This window comes from Pyrgilauda ruficollis, unplaced genomic scaffold (genome assembly GCF_017590135.1).
Source record: "Pyrgilauda ruficollis isolate IOZ18807 unplaced genomic scaffold, ASM1759013v1 scaffold6, whole genome shotgun sequence".
Classification (NCBI taxonomy): domain Eukaryota; kingdom Metazoa; phylum Chordata; class Aves; order Passeriformes; family Passeridae; genus Pyrgilauda; species Pyrgilauda ruficollis.
Window position 1 is genome coordinate 13,692,560 of NW_024527710.1, and position 16,828 is coordinate 13,709,387.

General features: G+C 42.0%; 1 protein-coding gene across 2 annotated transcripts in view; it reads right to left on the reverse strand.

The window, feature by feature from the left end:
* Window positions 1-674: 674 nt before the first annotated feature.
* Window positions 675-16,828, reverse strand: part of RAB3B (RAB3B, member RAS oncogene family) — a 49,609-nt gene continuing 33,455 nt past the window's right edge. For both annotated transcript variants that reach the window (XM_041483484.1, XM_041483482.1), the window contains exons 3-5: window positions 9,751-9,869; window positions 4,497-4,621; window positions 675-1,431 (exon numbers count right to left, since the gene is read on the reverse strand). In XM_041483484.1, the coding sequence (XP_041339418.1) occupies window positions 1,244-1,431; window positions 4,497-4,621; window positions 9,751-9,869 (432 nt within the window). In that variant the 3' untranslated portion in view covers window positions 675-1,243. The remainder of the gene's footprint in view (window positions 1,432-4,496; window positions 4,622-9,750; window positions 9,870-16,828) is intronic.

A 16,828-nucleotide genomic window follows, 5' to 3' on the forward strand; every position in this document is an offset into this window, starting at 1 on the left:
TCCACTCAGTTTAAAAATTTTGCCTCCCTTCAAAGCATGATGCACAAAAAGTTGACAGAATAACAGGATGTCTTTGCCACGTTTCATTTGCAGTTGTGTTTTATTAGTCACTCTTACTTTCCTTAAATGATACTTTGTGGTTGAATCTGAACCCAGAAAATCTAGCCCCCACACACACCCATATAGAACAAGATTAAAAAAAATAAATCAACAACAAAATGCAGAAAGATAATCTAATAATATTGGCACAAATACCTGCCAACACTCACATTTTGGTTTCTGATATTTTTATCTCTCTGAGACATTCTGTTCCATGTCTTTTATGTTTTTGCCTCCAACTAAGCATTCAGCAGCCAGCTCCCCTTTCCCTTCATCCTGCAAGCAGCTGATGAGAGGAGATCCAGACCTGCAGAGATAAAACTACAGGATACAGGGGAAAGGCTGCAGGACAGAGAGATTCTGGGGAGAGGAATGTGCTGAACACAGCCACACCCCCAGCACTTTGCAAGCTGTGCTGGAGAAGTTTGGAGTCAAGGGCAGCTCCTGGAAGGGCTCTTACTCCTTCACTCAGCACCAGCCAAAGCACAGGGAAGGAAGTACAGGGATGGCTGCAAGGCCTCCTCCTCCTCCTCCCCAGCCTGGCAGCTTTGATTCCTGCCTGTGTTCTTCATCTGTTTAGAGGCTTGACACAAAATCCAACCCCCTTCCTCTTCACACTCTGGAGGACCTCATAGTGGCAGACAGCAATGCTCTGCTTTCTGCTCCATCCTACAGAAAACCTGAGGTCCATGTCTGGAGGACAGCAACAATTCTCAAAACATCTGGGGATTGATTTTTTGTTTATGTTTTAAAAAAAGCATAAGAGATTTCCCCCTTTCTTCTCTTAGAGCTGATCCCCTCTAATTAGTTTTTGTGCTTCCTGCTGTTCTTGACAAAAACACTCTTTCTGCAATAGAGGAATTTAGAATTTAAAAATGCAACATTCTCTGTAGAAATAACATTTGCAACACTACACAATTATTATTCTTCAGTGTAACTCACATTCACACAAGGTGCACTTACAATATTTTTTTCAGATTATTAAATTATTGGATGAGGAAATATATAATATTAACACTCCAGCACATTAAACAAACATACCAGTTTCCTACAACAGACACTTCTGCTTCTGGACTACGTGATAATGCACCACCACAAATGAAAAGATAAAATTTAATCAGGGGGCAAGGACAGTGAAAATTCACTAGCACGAGCAGTTCTGCTGTGAAGGGGGAGGGTTGTCTGTGAGCCTCATGCTCCTTCCAGAAGTGCCCCTGGAATTGTCTGATTCTATGCTCTCTGACATCTTCTCACAGATTATATCCACGAGACGCTCAAACACCTGCCTCACGTTGATGTTTTCTTTGGCACTGGCCTCAAAATAGTCAAAACCTGGGAAAAAAGGGAACAAAAATTATCAATAGAGATGGATCATCGTGATGGGTTTCAAAATACCATTTTTTCAGGATTTACCTGAAGAAAACAAGACATCAGATAATCCTGGAAGTCAGTTGATCCCCACAATCTCAGAATAGTGAGGAGAAATACTTTTAAATGTTATCAAGCTTCTTTAAGAGTGAAAAGAAAAGGATACATGGGTCCTTCCCATTACCCTGGTGCAGGTAAGGGTAAACCCAGGCTAAGGGAGTCAATTCTGCCCCTTTCATCAGTGCAGATCCCCTGTGCTGCAGCTGGTGACCAGCAAGGTGTGGGAAATGTCCCACGGCTCCTCTCAGCCCTGCCAAGGGCCAGGCTCTGCCAACCCCTGCTGCTCTCTGGCAAGAGCAGAGCTCAGAAAGAGAAAGAAGATGGGGGGTGCTTTCCTCCTGCTGACCAACTTCGGTGCTCAAAAGCAAAATGCTCCTTAAACACTGACCCTTTCTGATTAAAAAAACCCCAGACCAGCAAGGCTGGAGTTCCACCAAGGGGGGGATGGCACCAGCTCCTCCTGCTGCTTCCTGCTGCCACCAGGGGCTAGGGGAGAAGCAGGCTCTGACAGACAGCAGGAATGCCCTGAACTGAGAAGCATTTCCTTATCTCCCTCACCCCAGGGGCCTCGAGGGCCAACCAGGCTGTTGCTTCTCTTCTGTCAGGTTATTGAATTGCCAGCAGCAAGAGCTGAGGCCCCACGGAGAGTTTATTTTGCAATAAGCTCCGTTCTGTCGTGCTTCATCCTGGGGATATTCAGCATTGCATCAGCTCCCTTTGATTCTGCCACAAACAAAGAGAAAATTTGTCTTAACTGATTAGTGTGCCACTGCTGGCAGGCTGAGTCACCTCGATGTGTGGGATAAGTAGGTGTGCACCCCATTTGGACCCTTTTTAAGATTCATGGGACAAGGGGTGAAGTGATGCTGATGTTTGCCCTGTTAGCAAACAGGGAGAGCTGCCCTGCATCACACGAGGGCTCTGTCTGCCCCACCTGATGTTTTGATGATGAATAAAAATGTATATAAAAAGCACAGGAAATCAGAGAACTGCATTTAGATATCTGTTAGTCCAACATTGGCTTAGGTTCTGCAAAACCAATCTGCTTTGGTTCAGTTCACATTCAGGCTAACAACAATTTCTTAATCTGATTAGGGAATTAATTCAATGGTGTTAATGTCACTATGCAAATTTAGATAAATATGCTGAGGGATAACCTTTATGTGAATCATTATGATGAACATTAGCACTTTAAGCAGTCAATAGCCAATTAGATTCCTCCCACGTAACTCACAAAATAATTTCATATAATGCTGTACACATTAGCATAGCTACTATAAGGAAAAACTGATCTGATCAAATCAGATCTATTTTCCAGCTCTTTTAAAAAGAGTGTTTTGGAAGTTGGGAGGTTACAGAAGAGCAGAGCAGGGACAGCACTTCCCAAAGGCTGCTGGGCTGCCCTGCACTGGGGTGGTTTCTCCAGGGTGAGCTGGACAAGCGTCAGGTCAGGGCAGCACTGGGGATTCTTCTGCAAAACAGTTTCCTATTGATGGAATCAGTTGCTATGGTAACCCTGTGTGTGTGTGTTTTGAAGTGTCCCACACGTAAAAGATTCAAATTCTAGATGCCAAGTTTGTATTGAAACAAGGAGATGAATTTTGGGAGGAGAAAAAAACATTGGAAGTCCAAAGTGGGTTGGGAGTTCAAATAAAACTCAATTTGCTGCTACATTGGCCTGGACAAAATTTCAATTACTAGCAGTGTAATTATTCCTGTGAGATGGGTGGACACACATGCATCCACAACCTTTCTGAGAGTCTGCAAGCCAGGAACCAAGTTTATTCACATACATATTTTCAAAATAAATTAAATTCTGATGGGTAAAAAAGAGCCCATAACTGATTTTTCAAACTAACCATATCTTTGTTTGCTTTGCAACATGTAAAGATTTACTTTTACAATAATAACAACGGGTCTAATTTGATATTTGCTTGTTATTTGTTTAGGATGGCAATGCCTCAAGGCTCCAGCCATGAATGGGACCCCTTTGTGTGTGCCATATGTAGAATTTACACTTTCAAGGTCACACTTTAAAGTACAGCAATGAGTGCAGTGTGTCTTGGAACTCCAGTACCCCCAGTTTATTATGCACCCTCCAACTACTGTTTAACAATTGAAGACAACACAGGATTTTATAAATTGAGGATGATGGTGATTCCTTTGGGTCTGGTAAGAATCTCTACTCTTACAAGGTAAACATTTATGCCCACTGTAAGGGTCTCCACTGTTACCTGAATAAAATTTTAGCAGGATTTACTTGTTACTTTGAATTCTTTAACAGAAAACAACAGTATAGTTAAAATTTTAACACACAGCCCTGATTTCATATAAAAAATATCTTACAGGCTATAATAGATAATGAAAAGTGATAAATAACTTATAAAGTAGTATGAGTTTACTTGGCTCTTCATTATAAAATTTTCATTGCAATCCCAGCTTCCTCTCAATGGAACTGATTTGCTTTTTCTATCCCACATCAATAACAAAATGTCATCTTCTTACCTGGATAGAGAAGCCTAGTACATTTTTAAAATATGTTTTACTCAATTCTTCAGTTGTGATGTATAAACTTCTTTCTTTTTCATTGTTTAGTTAAAAAAAAGCTTCAACAAAAATCAATGTTTGCATTGATTTGCAACGAGCACATGGTACTTAAGAGACCTGGAGACAAAATTATGTTTATGAAAACTTTTTTCATTCTGTAAGCTAATAAAAGCTTTTTTCTTCAGATAAACTTTATTTTCCTTCCACCTCTAGACACCACCTTTATAAACACAGCAACACTACAAGTAGTCTACCAGGTATTCTTGGCTTACTGAGCCGAAAACAAGTGAAATATGAACCTAGAATATATTACACTTTTTAGTTGTGAGACCATTTTTGAAGTATTACTGCTGTACAAACTGAAAGGAGTGCAGTATAAAGAAGCAGAGGAAGAAAGGTGGAAAGAAAAGCTTTGCATGTACCCAGCTGATCTGCCAGATGTTTCCCCTTCTCCACAGGAACAATCCTGTCATCCTCCATGTCACATTTGTTTCCAACCAGGATCACTTGTGCATTGTCCCAGGAGTAAGTCTTGATTTGTGTGGCCCTACAGGAGGTCAAAAGAGATTGTTACATTCCATCAGCTGTGCCAAAATACAATCCTATATTAAATATGAAAACAAGTACCATTAATGACACTATCAACATCCCCAAGCTGTGCTGGTTCAAGGGCAAATGAGCAGGCTTACACACAAAGCAAGGATGCAGCCTTTGTAATTCACAGCACTGCTCTATTTTAGCACTCCTTAACTTTGTGGGACAATAAAGTTTCTTGTTAAGAATTTGCAAAGGTTTTCAAGGTCACAAGATCCAGATAAAAAACTGAATCAAGTGATTTTTGAAGATTAGGGACAAAAAAGGCATTTTGTAAAGCTTATTCTCCTTCAGGTCTCATCTGTCAGAGGAACAACAATCAATTACAATTATATTTTCCCATAAAGAAAGCCATACAGCAGATGCACAATTCATGCTGGATTTAAAACTTTACACATAAGATAGAACAACAATAATTCTCTCATCTTCTGCAGCACATTTTGCTGTAGAGTTTTAGGAAGACCATAAGAACAGATGGAAGTATCAAGTTGTCTTTGCTCAAACAGGAAAACTTCATGGAGACTGAAAATCACATAGAAACAACTGCAAAGGAGAAAGAGAAATTTACCAAATTGGGAAAGCACAAGACCAAAGCAAGGTTCTGTGAGCTTACAGAACCCAGCAGGACTAAAGGACACCTAAGGCTGACAAGAGCAGCTGCAATCACAGACCAGCACTAATTTCAGTGGCACAGGGGTGCAGTGCATGGGAGCTTGGCCAGGAGCACTCGGGTGAACTTGGAGCCTCCAAAGCTTTCTGTGGCTCATGTGCTGAAACTGGAGTGGAGCTCACTGTGGATCCCAGGACTCTGACCTTACATTTAGCCCTTTTAGAGTTTTTCCATGACAAAACAGAATGTTTTTGTTGTATATCCAGGGCCAGTCCTCTCCCTCCATCCTTGGTGTCCCAGAGCGAGCAGCAGAACATTATTAGCTCGGTAGCATTCACTTTCATCCATCTTTTCAGACCCACACCTATTTTATCTTCACCAAGTCAGCTCTGTCTTTGAAGGCTCCCTCCTCCCCAAGGGTAAGCCAGAAGCCATACACTCCTCTCCTCCATCCTCCTCCACTCCCTAACTCACCTTCCCACTCTTTGCCCCACCACCACTCCAGGCAGGACACTACGGCTTCAGGCAAATCTGCCACTTCCCAGGAGAGCCAGGAGTCCACTCCAATTTTATTTCTATGTAAGTTTCCTTGAACTCCCTTAAAAATAAAGCACTTGATTCCTTTTCTTTTGAATTAGCAGCAGCCTCCAGCTCTGATCTATTAATGACAATTTTTAATTAGTTTGAGTTGCTTACTTCCTTTTTTCCATGGAAAGCAGCCAGCTATGTTACTCCACAGGTACCTGGGAAAAAGGGGGCATTTCATTGTGCAACTTGCCTTGAAGAGACTGCCTGCTTGGACTGCCCTGGAGAACAGGAACCTCACCCAAGCCCTGACCCACAGTGCAACATGCAAAAATAAACAAAGACTCTCCCTAGTGTCCTCCTGGAAAGGCACTCACTCCAATCCAAATTTTAGTTCCTCCAGTCTCACCCTTTTGAGTGTCTCCGTGTAGACAAGTCCTGTAAGAGCTAATATGGATCTGTGATGAATTTTTGTGGGACTCTGGGGTTTCTCAAGGCTCATCAGAGAAGGGGGTGACTGCAGAAATCAGCCACAAACCCAGGAAGATGAAATCTCTCCAGTCTCTTTCCCTAAGCAATAGAGAGAAATAAAGTCTCCCTGGTTCAATTTCAAACTAAAGCAGGCTTCTCTTCTGACTCACAGTTCAGCCTCTGGATTCATTTCAGCCCCTGGCATCATATGGGGACACCCTGTCAAATCTTAACTATTTAATTACTTAGAATTACTCAGAATTACTTAGAAAATGAAAAAGAAGCAATCACCATGAAAGATCTCCCAGAGAACTTCCTTCTCCTGCTTTGTACAAATTAGTGGAAAACCTCTTAGAGAACACCAATCTTTATTCTTCTTAGGAATAAAAAGCAACCAAAAAAGTTACAAAGAACAAATAAAAGAAACCCTGAAGTCCATACAAAATGAAAGGCAGAAAATTTCCAGATGCTTTTGGAAAGATAAATGAATAATAACAAGGTTTGTGTAATGGAGCTGTTTCAACAACCATCAGGGCAGCCTAATATACACACTGGGAGGAACATATTTGTGTGATACAATAAAATGCTGTGCCTTGTTTGTGCTGAATTCCCCAAATTAACAAGAAAGCACAAACTTTGTGTTTCATTCTTAGAAGAAAAATAATCTCAGGTTCACAGTTACATGGAGGTATCAACAACTCAGTTTGGGTTAAAGATAAATAATGCTGATGATTTGTGAACCCAGATGTCACTTGTATCTAAGTTAAATTTTACCAATTTTTATTTCCCTTCTATGAAATTGTCTAGATTGTCCAAAGCACAGCTTCCATAATATTTTGTATTTACTTTACAGTTTCAAGTACTGAGTATATTTTAGTTCCATTGCAGTTTCAAACAAGGTATAAACAACTGATTTATCCACACACAAAATCATCAACGCAACATCAAAAAATAGCTATCAAAGAAGACTACTAAAATAATTCTAGAAACTGAGCTGAAAGCTATGAAAGCTCATTGAACCCTTTCTCTCACCCTACATGAAAGACATATTCAAAGGAAATAATTACTTATTTTTAAATACAAATTAAAACAAATTTTTGTGTTTGCCTATTTATACTTTTTCTTGTAAAATAACCTGACTGAACTCTTACCATACTGCAGTAAGGAAAATCACTCAGGCTTAATGTTTTAAGGTTTTTCATACAATGTGTTGTATGTGTTCCAGTGAACAAGAGAACAAGTCATGTTCCAGGTATTCCCAAATGTATTTAAACAGTGTCTCTTTCTCAGTGGTTTTAAGATCATCATCATTAATTGGGGTGATTCATGGGAACGAAGGAAAGACTCTGGTTTGCATTCATATTCTGCTTGGAGAGTTTGTCTAAATACTGATACACAACCATGATCCTCTCACTCAGGAAAGAAAGTGCCTTTACTTGGTTTAGGAGAGCTCTGAGTGACACAAAGCAAACCAAAATCCTCTTCAGGACATCCCCCCATAGGAAGAGTGAGGGCAGTAAAAGGTCTCCCAGGGAAGAAATAATTTGGCAGCCTGGGAGGAATATTCTCTTTTCCCTTCTGGATAGGTGAAGACCAATCAGGAGGCTGCTAAAAGAGTCATGTGCCAATGAAACCAGAGATGGAGATAAAGGAGCTCAAGCAGTAGACACCTTCATTTTCTATGCAGAGTACAGTTCCTGACTGAAGATCATATCAAATGTAATAAGATGTTTTAACCATAACTGTATCATGCAGAATGGGGGGGGGATCCTACTTGCTATGCTAGAAAATGGCAGACACCAATAGAGCAGCACCAGCCAAAAGCTTTTCTCTCCATTTTTTGTGCCTTTGGAAGTTTAGCAAGCAATTTTGCAGACTGGGGGAAAGCCATCTCCTGGATGCAATAGCCACTAGAGGACTCTGCTGGCCCAGAGATGCTGGCTTGGCTGCAGTCTTCATCTCTTCACTGGACAAGCTTCAGGAAGGAAGGAAATTGTCCTTTTTATCCATCCCACTACCTCATTTAGGATGAGAACCTTAAAGCTGGTTGGAAAGATTCCTGACATACAGGGAAAAAACGCCCTGATGGTTCACCTCTGTCCTTTGGCTGACAAGGTGCTCTTAGCAAAGATTCCTGCAGCTCCTGTGGCAAAGGAAGACATGAAGTCAAACAGACAGAGCTGACCTTTCCCCATTCTTATTCTCACACCAGTGCCCTTTGATGGAACAGATCTTAGACTACTTCCAATACAAAGCTTCAGGTTAAACGTCACCTGTGCAAACTTCAAAATAGTAGCAGCTCAGAAATGGAGATTTGGTAAATTTTGGCTAACTTAAGACTGGTAAGTAATAGTTATTAGAGCAGAACCAACAGACAGACAGGTAGATGAACTGTGTGGTCATACTGATCTTGTATCATGAGGGAAACAAGCTGGAAATATTTATGGTTTAGTGAAAGATATTGCCCCAGCTCGCATGCCTGCACTCCTATGGAAAACATCCCTGTGCAGACACTTGCAGAAAAAGCTTTATCTGAGCTTGGTGAGCAAAACTTGATGGATGAAACTGGTTTTAGCAAAACCTTTGTATTTGTGTTTCTAACAAGAAAAGAATGTATTCCCCAACCACAAGGTGCTGAAGGGCTGCCCAGGATGGGGCTGCAGTTCAGTGGGTGTTGTGGTACCAGGGATGGGGGGTGAAAGTGGAGACTGCATCTTTCATGTGACCTTCATGACCAACTGCTGTAGTGAACAGAGAGAACAAAAACTGGGCAGCTTTGGAGGAAACACAAATCACCTGAAACAACAAACCAGCTTTTGAGTTACAGCCTGGCTTAGGGGATACAGAATAGGTGTTCAACAGAAAGCCAGGCTGAGCCAGATGCTAGGAGCCAGTGCCACAGCCAGGATGTCACATGCTCCCAGTGGGTCACTGAGATCACTGCAAATCAATCTGCCTCAGGAGATCACATTAACCACTGCACTGCCCTTCTTTGCACTGTGACCATTCTTATCTGCAGTAATGAGCACCAGGAAACCAGCAGAAATGACTGCAAGACATTTCAGTGGAGTCACAGGGCACTACTAAGGAGAAACAAAGCCTTTCTCCAAATGCCTGAGATGTGAATTGAACAACCACTCTTAATCTCTATTTTTAGCAGCATAGCCAGAAATCTTATAAACCCAAAAAAAAAAAAAAGCATTCAAGGATTAATTTCTTCACAACAAATTGAAACTTTTAAAAGTAACAAATGCTATAGTATGCTACAATATTTGAATTACAACCTTTTCATTAAATGAAGCTGTTTTTCTAAGGAACATTTATAAACCAAATTATTTAGGTAAAGAGGAAAGAACATGGAGGTGATAGTGATGGAGGGTGGGATGTCTCATGTTCTCAACAAACAGTTGTGGGGAGACAGTTGGCCAAAACCCAAACAAACCCAACATTAACAACAGTATTTCAGTATTTCCTACCAGTCCTGCACAGCATTGAAGGAGTCTTCACTGGTGATATCATACATGAGGACAAAGCCCATGGCTCCTCGGTAGTAGGCTGTAGTGATGGTCCTGTATCTTTCTTGTCCAGCTGTATCCTGCAACAGAAAGGAACATTTAGGATTTAAGACTTCAGTTCTCAGAAGAAAAAGCTGTAATTAGGTCCTGTATCTAAAATAAGGCAACCACTCTTTATTATTATACATTTTAAAATTCTCAGTTGCTCCCAACTGAAATGAACTCTACTTACATTTTAGCATTAATTAGTCTTTTGCATCAACCATGATTTGTTAAATGCATTTTGACACATGTACTATTAAAAAAATACCAAAGATGTCAACCCTTTAATTGCTCTTCTCTGCCTCAGCTGCAATGCAATAATAAAATGTTAGCAGAGTTCACTGAAAACTGACACTTCAAAGCAGAGGCAAAATAACCAGTCCAGGGCTGTTCCAGGCAGAAAACATTTACATGTTGCAATTCAGTGTCACGGTCAGGGAAATGTCCTTAAGGAAGATGCTGCAGGTCACTCCCTTTCTTGGCTCAGGTTAGGGACAAAAATTAAAGATTTGATGCAATCACCATTATTATAGAAAGTGAATTTAATGTGGAATATCCCAATCAGAGAATCTGAGATGCACATATTAATATGAGATCAATTAATCCTGTTCTGTTGTTCATCTTAATTCTGTTTACCCATAGAGTTCCTGCAGAGTTCCTCCACCTGCAGTTGTCATTCTGTGTTCAGCTGGGCAGCACAAAGGTGAACTCTGGCATATGCAACAGAAGAATTTTGAAAGACTTGTGACAGCTAGAAAACATGTCAACTACCATCTGTTGAATGCCAGTAGCACTTTTCCTTTACATTCTGCAAGCTTATTTTTAAACTGAGGAATATTTCTACACCAGAACAGCAGTCCTACAGCCCAATCCATTCCCTCCAGACCTGCCTTCTGAACCAAGGAGAGAAGTCATGTGCTGATTGTCTCTCTCACTCTGAAGGTGTCTACCTTTTGAACACATTTCATCCTTCTTTGGGCAAATTGGCAGCTCTGTGAAACAGCCGCAGGGAGCCAAAAGGCTTTGCCTTCAAATTGTGTGCTCAGTATGAGGTGTCAACTTATAGTTACTGTGATGGGTTAGTTCTAAAATGAACCATCCTTCAGTCCCCCAAAACCCACACTGAAGAAAGTATTGCTGCCACTGGCTTAAAATGGGATTAAAGTTCTGAAGAAAAAGACCCAAAAGGACTTAACAACCATGTAACTAGTTGCAAGAGTAAAATAAATCCACATAGAGCACTCTTGCAGGAGTAGAGATCAGACACAGCACACCACCACAGCTCCAGGAGACAGTGGGGGGGAAACTCAGCCTTAAAATCATCCTGCCCATCATACCCATACATGCAGCTTTGTTTTGGCTGCGTGCAAGACACAGTGCTGGCCCTTGCAGAACACACAGCAGCCAGTCTGTGGCCGCCTGTTGTTCTGCACCAGAACATCACAGAGCCTCTCTGTAGGACAGCACTTGTAAATAAGCTCCCTACAGCTTGCTTAAAAGGCTCTGCTATTGCACTACTGTGAGACCATCCACAGCTGTAACATACTGTGGATTTCCCAGTGGAGAGGCTGTGCAGCAGGAATCTTGCTCTTTCTCCACCAGCTGTCTGGGAAAATATGTCATTTTTTCATTTCTTTATTTCAAGGCAGGGTAATCCATTGGCTGATCACGATGAACCATTGCACACTGGCTGAGGAAATGTTCTGTTCCCTCTGGTCAGAGATGGGAATACCAGAATGAGGTGGGCTCCACCCTGCAGCCTGAGTGAACATTTCTTTTCCTGCCAGTGATAAATCCATCACAGAGCACTCTCACGTTCACTGACACCACATCCCCCCTCAGCTGCTGAACAGCTAAACCAGCCATGACAACTAGATCCTAACTATATTTCTTCGAGCAAGGAAGGTCTCAGCAGTAATAGTATTGTTCTTTTGTTCAAAGAGATTATAGTTTATTTTAGCCTGATTTCCTAAAGACATCAGGCTTATTAAACCATCAGTCTCCACATAGGCACTCTTGATCAAATTTGGCTGAGGGAAAATGTGTTCAAATGTTTTTACATATGTCACCAAAAGTAGTTGGTAAGGTGAAGAGACCTTAAGCATATCTTAGCAGTGAAAAAAGCTGAAGTGCAATGATTATCTTTTCCAAATACCAAAGGATTCACATGAGAGAGGCTTTCTTTGTTCCTCATGAGGAGAAGGCCCTAAATCAGTATTAGTAACTTCAGAGATTCTGCAAGCAACAAAACCAAACAAATCCATAGGAAGTCAGATTCCTCCACATCTCATGCTCACAGCATTATTGTTTGATACCTGCATTCAGAGGTTCATCTGCCTTCCAAATCTCATCTCCTATTTTCTCCTCTGTGTTTAAGCAGTGCCCACTCTGGCTTAGGGCATGAGGCTGTGACTAGGCAGTAAGTGACTGCAAGACACATTGTCAAGTTACATGCAGAATAATTTGGAAAGAAATTAAATTTGACAATGGCTCAGAGCAAGGACTCAGCTCTGGGGACATACATCCAGGCTGTCCTGGGAAGCAGCCTCAAGGGACACACAGGGTGACTCCCAAAATCTGTCCTGATACCACCTCAGTGCCTCAGCTCAGTGAGAAATTGCACTGAAAAAGTCAAATTGTGCTATTGCCCAAAAGCTCTGGAATTTAGCAAATCTGATTTGCTGATTTCAGTATTTTGTCTGTGATCCCCCTGTGAATGGGGATGGGCCCCAGTTTATGCATTAGTGAGAGATGGGGCTGCAGGAGGTGCAGATCCCCAAGGGATAACATGGGTTTGCTCAGTCATAACCTGTCCTATGTGGGCAGTGCACTTAAACCACAGAAAGGTAAGTTGCATATTCACTAGGATATACTTTGTGTGCCTGCCTTCTCAGACTATCAGAGGGAGTGTGTGTGAGGGAAATGCATCCTGTATCTCATGGTATACAAAGATGGTTCATACCCTTGCCCTGGTAGCCATGTGCTACAATACAGAAATGTGATTCATCTCCTCCTGAGTCACTGACGGCTTCCTTGCTCTGTTGTACTGCACAGGTACAGGGCATGTCATCTCCCCTCACAGCCTCATAGTGGCATTTCTCCAACTGCATCTGAATTGTTGTACTATCACCCTGAAATTACTTTTTTCCTCAGGTTACATTAGCTTCTTAGACAGCAATAAACTGGCTTAATTTTCTTGACTCACACCATGAGAGATCAAATGCACACCCCCTCCCCCCACAAATACCTCAGCATAAATAAAACAAATCCAACTGCAAAATCTGAGCTCACTTTCTTCAGCATTCACAACAGTTGTCCTTCCCTCAGTTTAGAACACTACAAGCCTCAGGTAATTAGCATTTCAGGTTTTTAAGTTCAAGTCGTTTATCTAATGAAGAAAAAAACAACTGACAGAAATTGCTCCCCACCCCGCCAAGTTGCTTCCAAGACTTCCAGATAGACCACAAACTCATTAGGAGACAAGTACAAGAGGCACAGCAGGGATCAGCAGAAAGGTGATGTAGCACTAATTAACAGTCTAGCCAAACGCCTGGGTGGAAGAGCTGAGCCCCCAGCATCCAGAAACCTGCCAGGCTGTCCCTGAGGAGGAACCAGCGAGCTTGGCTGTAAGCAGGCACAGGAGGGTCTCTGGGAGGTCTATTTACCCCAGTGTGCTACCAGCTCTGTTCTTCTGCAGCTTACGTGTGTGCCTGTGCTTTATGCAAACAATTAAAAACACCCACAGGACCATTAGTGGGTAGCTTGAAACAAAAATTTGAAGTTTTTGCATTAATGAGCAATCAAAATTCAGTGTTTATCAGAGAAGACCTAAATGCATTTGCATTGTGTGCAGATGCCCTCTAGTCTCAAGATCCATCACGCAAACATTCACAATAGGAGTACAATAAGCTTTTCTTAAATTTACTTGGCTGTCTCAGCAGAAACTACAAGGTACTAACACAGAAAACATATTTGAGTTTTTAAATAATGACAGATGCTCTTTGCTGCAGGTCTGAAAACCCACAATCCCTGATTCCGAACCATCCTTCTTCTAGTGGAGATTTCCAGCCACAAATTCTTTGTTCCAAATAAAATGTCACTGAAACATCTAATCTGTACTGAATTTAATCCCGTTAGCACCATGACTTTTCTAGCAGTGTATGTGACAAATAGTCTCTAAGGAAATAAACATTTCAATTTTTTAAAAGGATCATAGTGTGATTTCCATGTTTTTTTGGGTTTTTTTTTTTAAAGAAGAATAATATGCAAGAATGAGAGTTGTTTATTGTCCAGCTATTGGCAACATCAACAAGCTGCATGTACTCGGCATGATCCTTCCTTAGGCTGCTCAGAGTCAGAACAGAGGCTATGTCCTCCCCAATCACCAGCACCCACCACAATCTTTATCAGACCTAGTGAAGGAAAGACTTCCTCTTCCCTGCTGTTAAATGTCACATTATAACACTTACACTATGGCATTTTGCACCTTGTTTGGGGTTTGGTCAACCAAAAACAGGATAATCCACTTCCCAGCCCTGTGGTTATAGGGGGATGTTACATTCACACACAAACACACACATCTCCTTTGCAAAAGTAGATTTTGGAGTGGAAGCCACCAAGAATCAGATAAACAAAAGTCACCTTGGGAAAGGGGAAAAAACAACCCACCCACCACATACCACAAGAGAGAGGGACCTTGGGCAGACTAGACTTAATGTGTCATTAATAAGAGAATGTTAGCATTAAGCTTAGCATTTCCTGCTGGCAGACAGAAATGGGAACAAACAGGCAAGCAGGATGAGTCACTGGTTAAGACATGGAAGAGATGTGATGTCATGAAAAACCTGTGAAGATTCAATTGCTGCCAGGAGCAAAATAACACCTGGTTCCTTCAGAACTCAGCTCTCATCAAAATGCTCCAGTTCAACAGATCATATTAGGCTTTTTTTTTTCCTCTCTTGTTATTGAGTGCTCACATTGCCCAAGAGCACTGGAACCTACTCAGACTCATTCAGCTGCCTTGAGAGACATTTCATTTCAGCAATATGCAGGAAAACATTTCTGATGTGAAAAAGACCCGACACAAAACCCCTGCCTTTTTTGATAAAATGCTCTACTTTTGCTGAGTGCTTTTTAAACATTTCTTCACTATGTCTATCTTCACTTCTACTCTTTAGAAGCAGTAAAACCAGCAGTCTTGTATAATTTCAGTACTTACCAGTTGCAGGAATTTCCCTTTTCCTATCCTATTGTACTTACCCTGTACAGCAAGTTCTACCACCCTGTTCTCTCTAACATTCCCACACTAACTGCTCGCAATGGAGAGGAGGAAATTTTTTAGAAAGAGACTTTTAGTGCACACAGAGTCTTCAAGAGCTCACCAGTCATCAAGGCCCAACACAAAGGCTTTTGAAATTGTTCCCTGTGACTCAGTGGCTAAGTATCTCTTCAGGTGAGGCACTGCACTTACTTTTCAAAGTACTTTTGTAAAATAAGCTTATGGACAAGCAGGAAAAACTACTGTAGATTGACCTAATCCACCATTTAAATATTTCTGGCAGTAGGAAAGCCTCTGCTCTTTTAACTTTTCTCAGCAACTCCACAACATATAAGACAAAAAGTGAATCACTGAAAATGCAACAGGGTACATTTGCTCAGCAGAATGATTCCCACACTGGAATCAGGCCGAGGTACTGTGATTGACACTACTGCTCATGGCCTGGTAAGATGTTAAAGATGTTATTTCCATTTTCCCAGGTGCCTTGAGATTGTAGTGAAGATTAGCATCAGTTGCCCTTCCTGATCTGTCAGAGGGTAAGGAGGACTGGAACAGGACTGGCTTGCCTATGAACCTTATCTGCTCTTCTCATCGTTTTGTAGGCTGAGTTTTTCTGTTAAAGTATTTAAAAGACAGTGGCTGCAAAAGTGAAATCACATAAAGAGATATACACAAAGATTAAGTTCATTGGGCACATTTTTTAAATCTCGTAGAATTTAAAAGTCATATTTTTGATTACTTAGAACTAACATGAAGATCAGTCTCACACTGTTGATTCTTTCTGATCCAGCTACCTTGATAGAAAAATAAAGAAATGGCAGTGATAAAAATCTGTAGCATCCACACCACATGTCTACTTCAAATTCCATTTCTTTAGCTCCAAATAAACAGCAAACAAAGTTCAAGAGGCATGTGATGCGTTTGAAAGCCCATCCACTGTGGGCAAGTGATAAAACCATCACTGATATGATTAAAAACAAAAACATCTAAGAGGTTGAGATCCCCGAGTAAATTGCATTTTGGGCAGTGGATGTGTTATTATTATGGAATATGCTGCCAGTTTTGCTAGATCTTTCTAGTTTTCCCACGTATATCCCTTAATTCTGTTAACCAGCCCCTGTAAAAACAGCTGTACAGCACACAGATGTGTTAGCCACCATAAGCATTATTAATTAGCTGCTGTTGAGAAGCTGCTAAATTAATCACAGCTGGAGCACTTCAGAAGCAGCACTCACTCCCGAGGAGGAGCCAGGTTGGACATCCTAACTGGTCCTGCAGGGCAAGGGACTGATGTTCTCCAGGCCAGGGCAGGCGGGTGGGCACAGCCCCCTGCTAACCCAGCAGCACAAAGGGAGATCTCAGCGCGCCGTGAATCGGCTGCCACAAGAACAAGCGCACAGCCTGCGAGGAGGAAGCGGAGCGACGTGCCGCACAAATCTGCCTGGATTCCGTCGCCCGGTGCTCTGATCTCGGAAGGAACAAACACCGGAGAAGGGAACGAGCACCGTGGGGCTCTCTCCCCCTCCCCAGCAGGCAGGCGAACGGAGCGAATCCCAGCACGGAGAGCAGCCGAGGGAGCCCCAGGCGGAGCGAACGGAGCCGCTCCCGGCCGATCCAATGCCATGGAAACCGGCGCGGCAGCGGCTCTGCGGAGCCACCGCGGTACCCGCGGCTGTGCCCGGCCCCGGGCAGCACCTTCCTTAACTCACTTACAAAGCA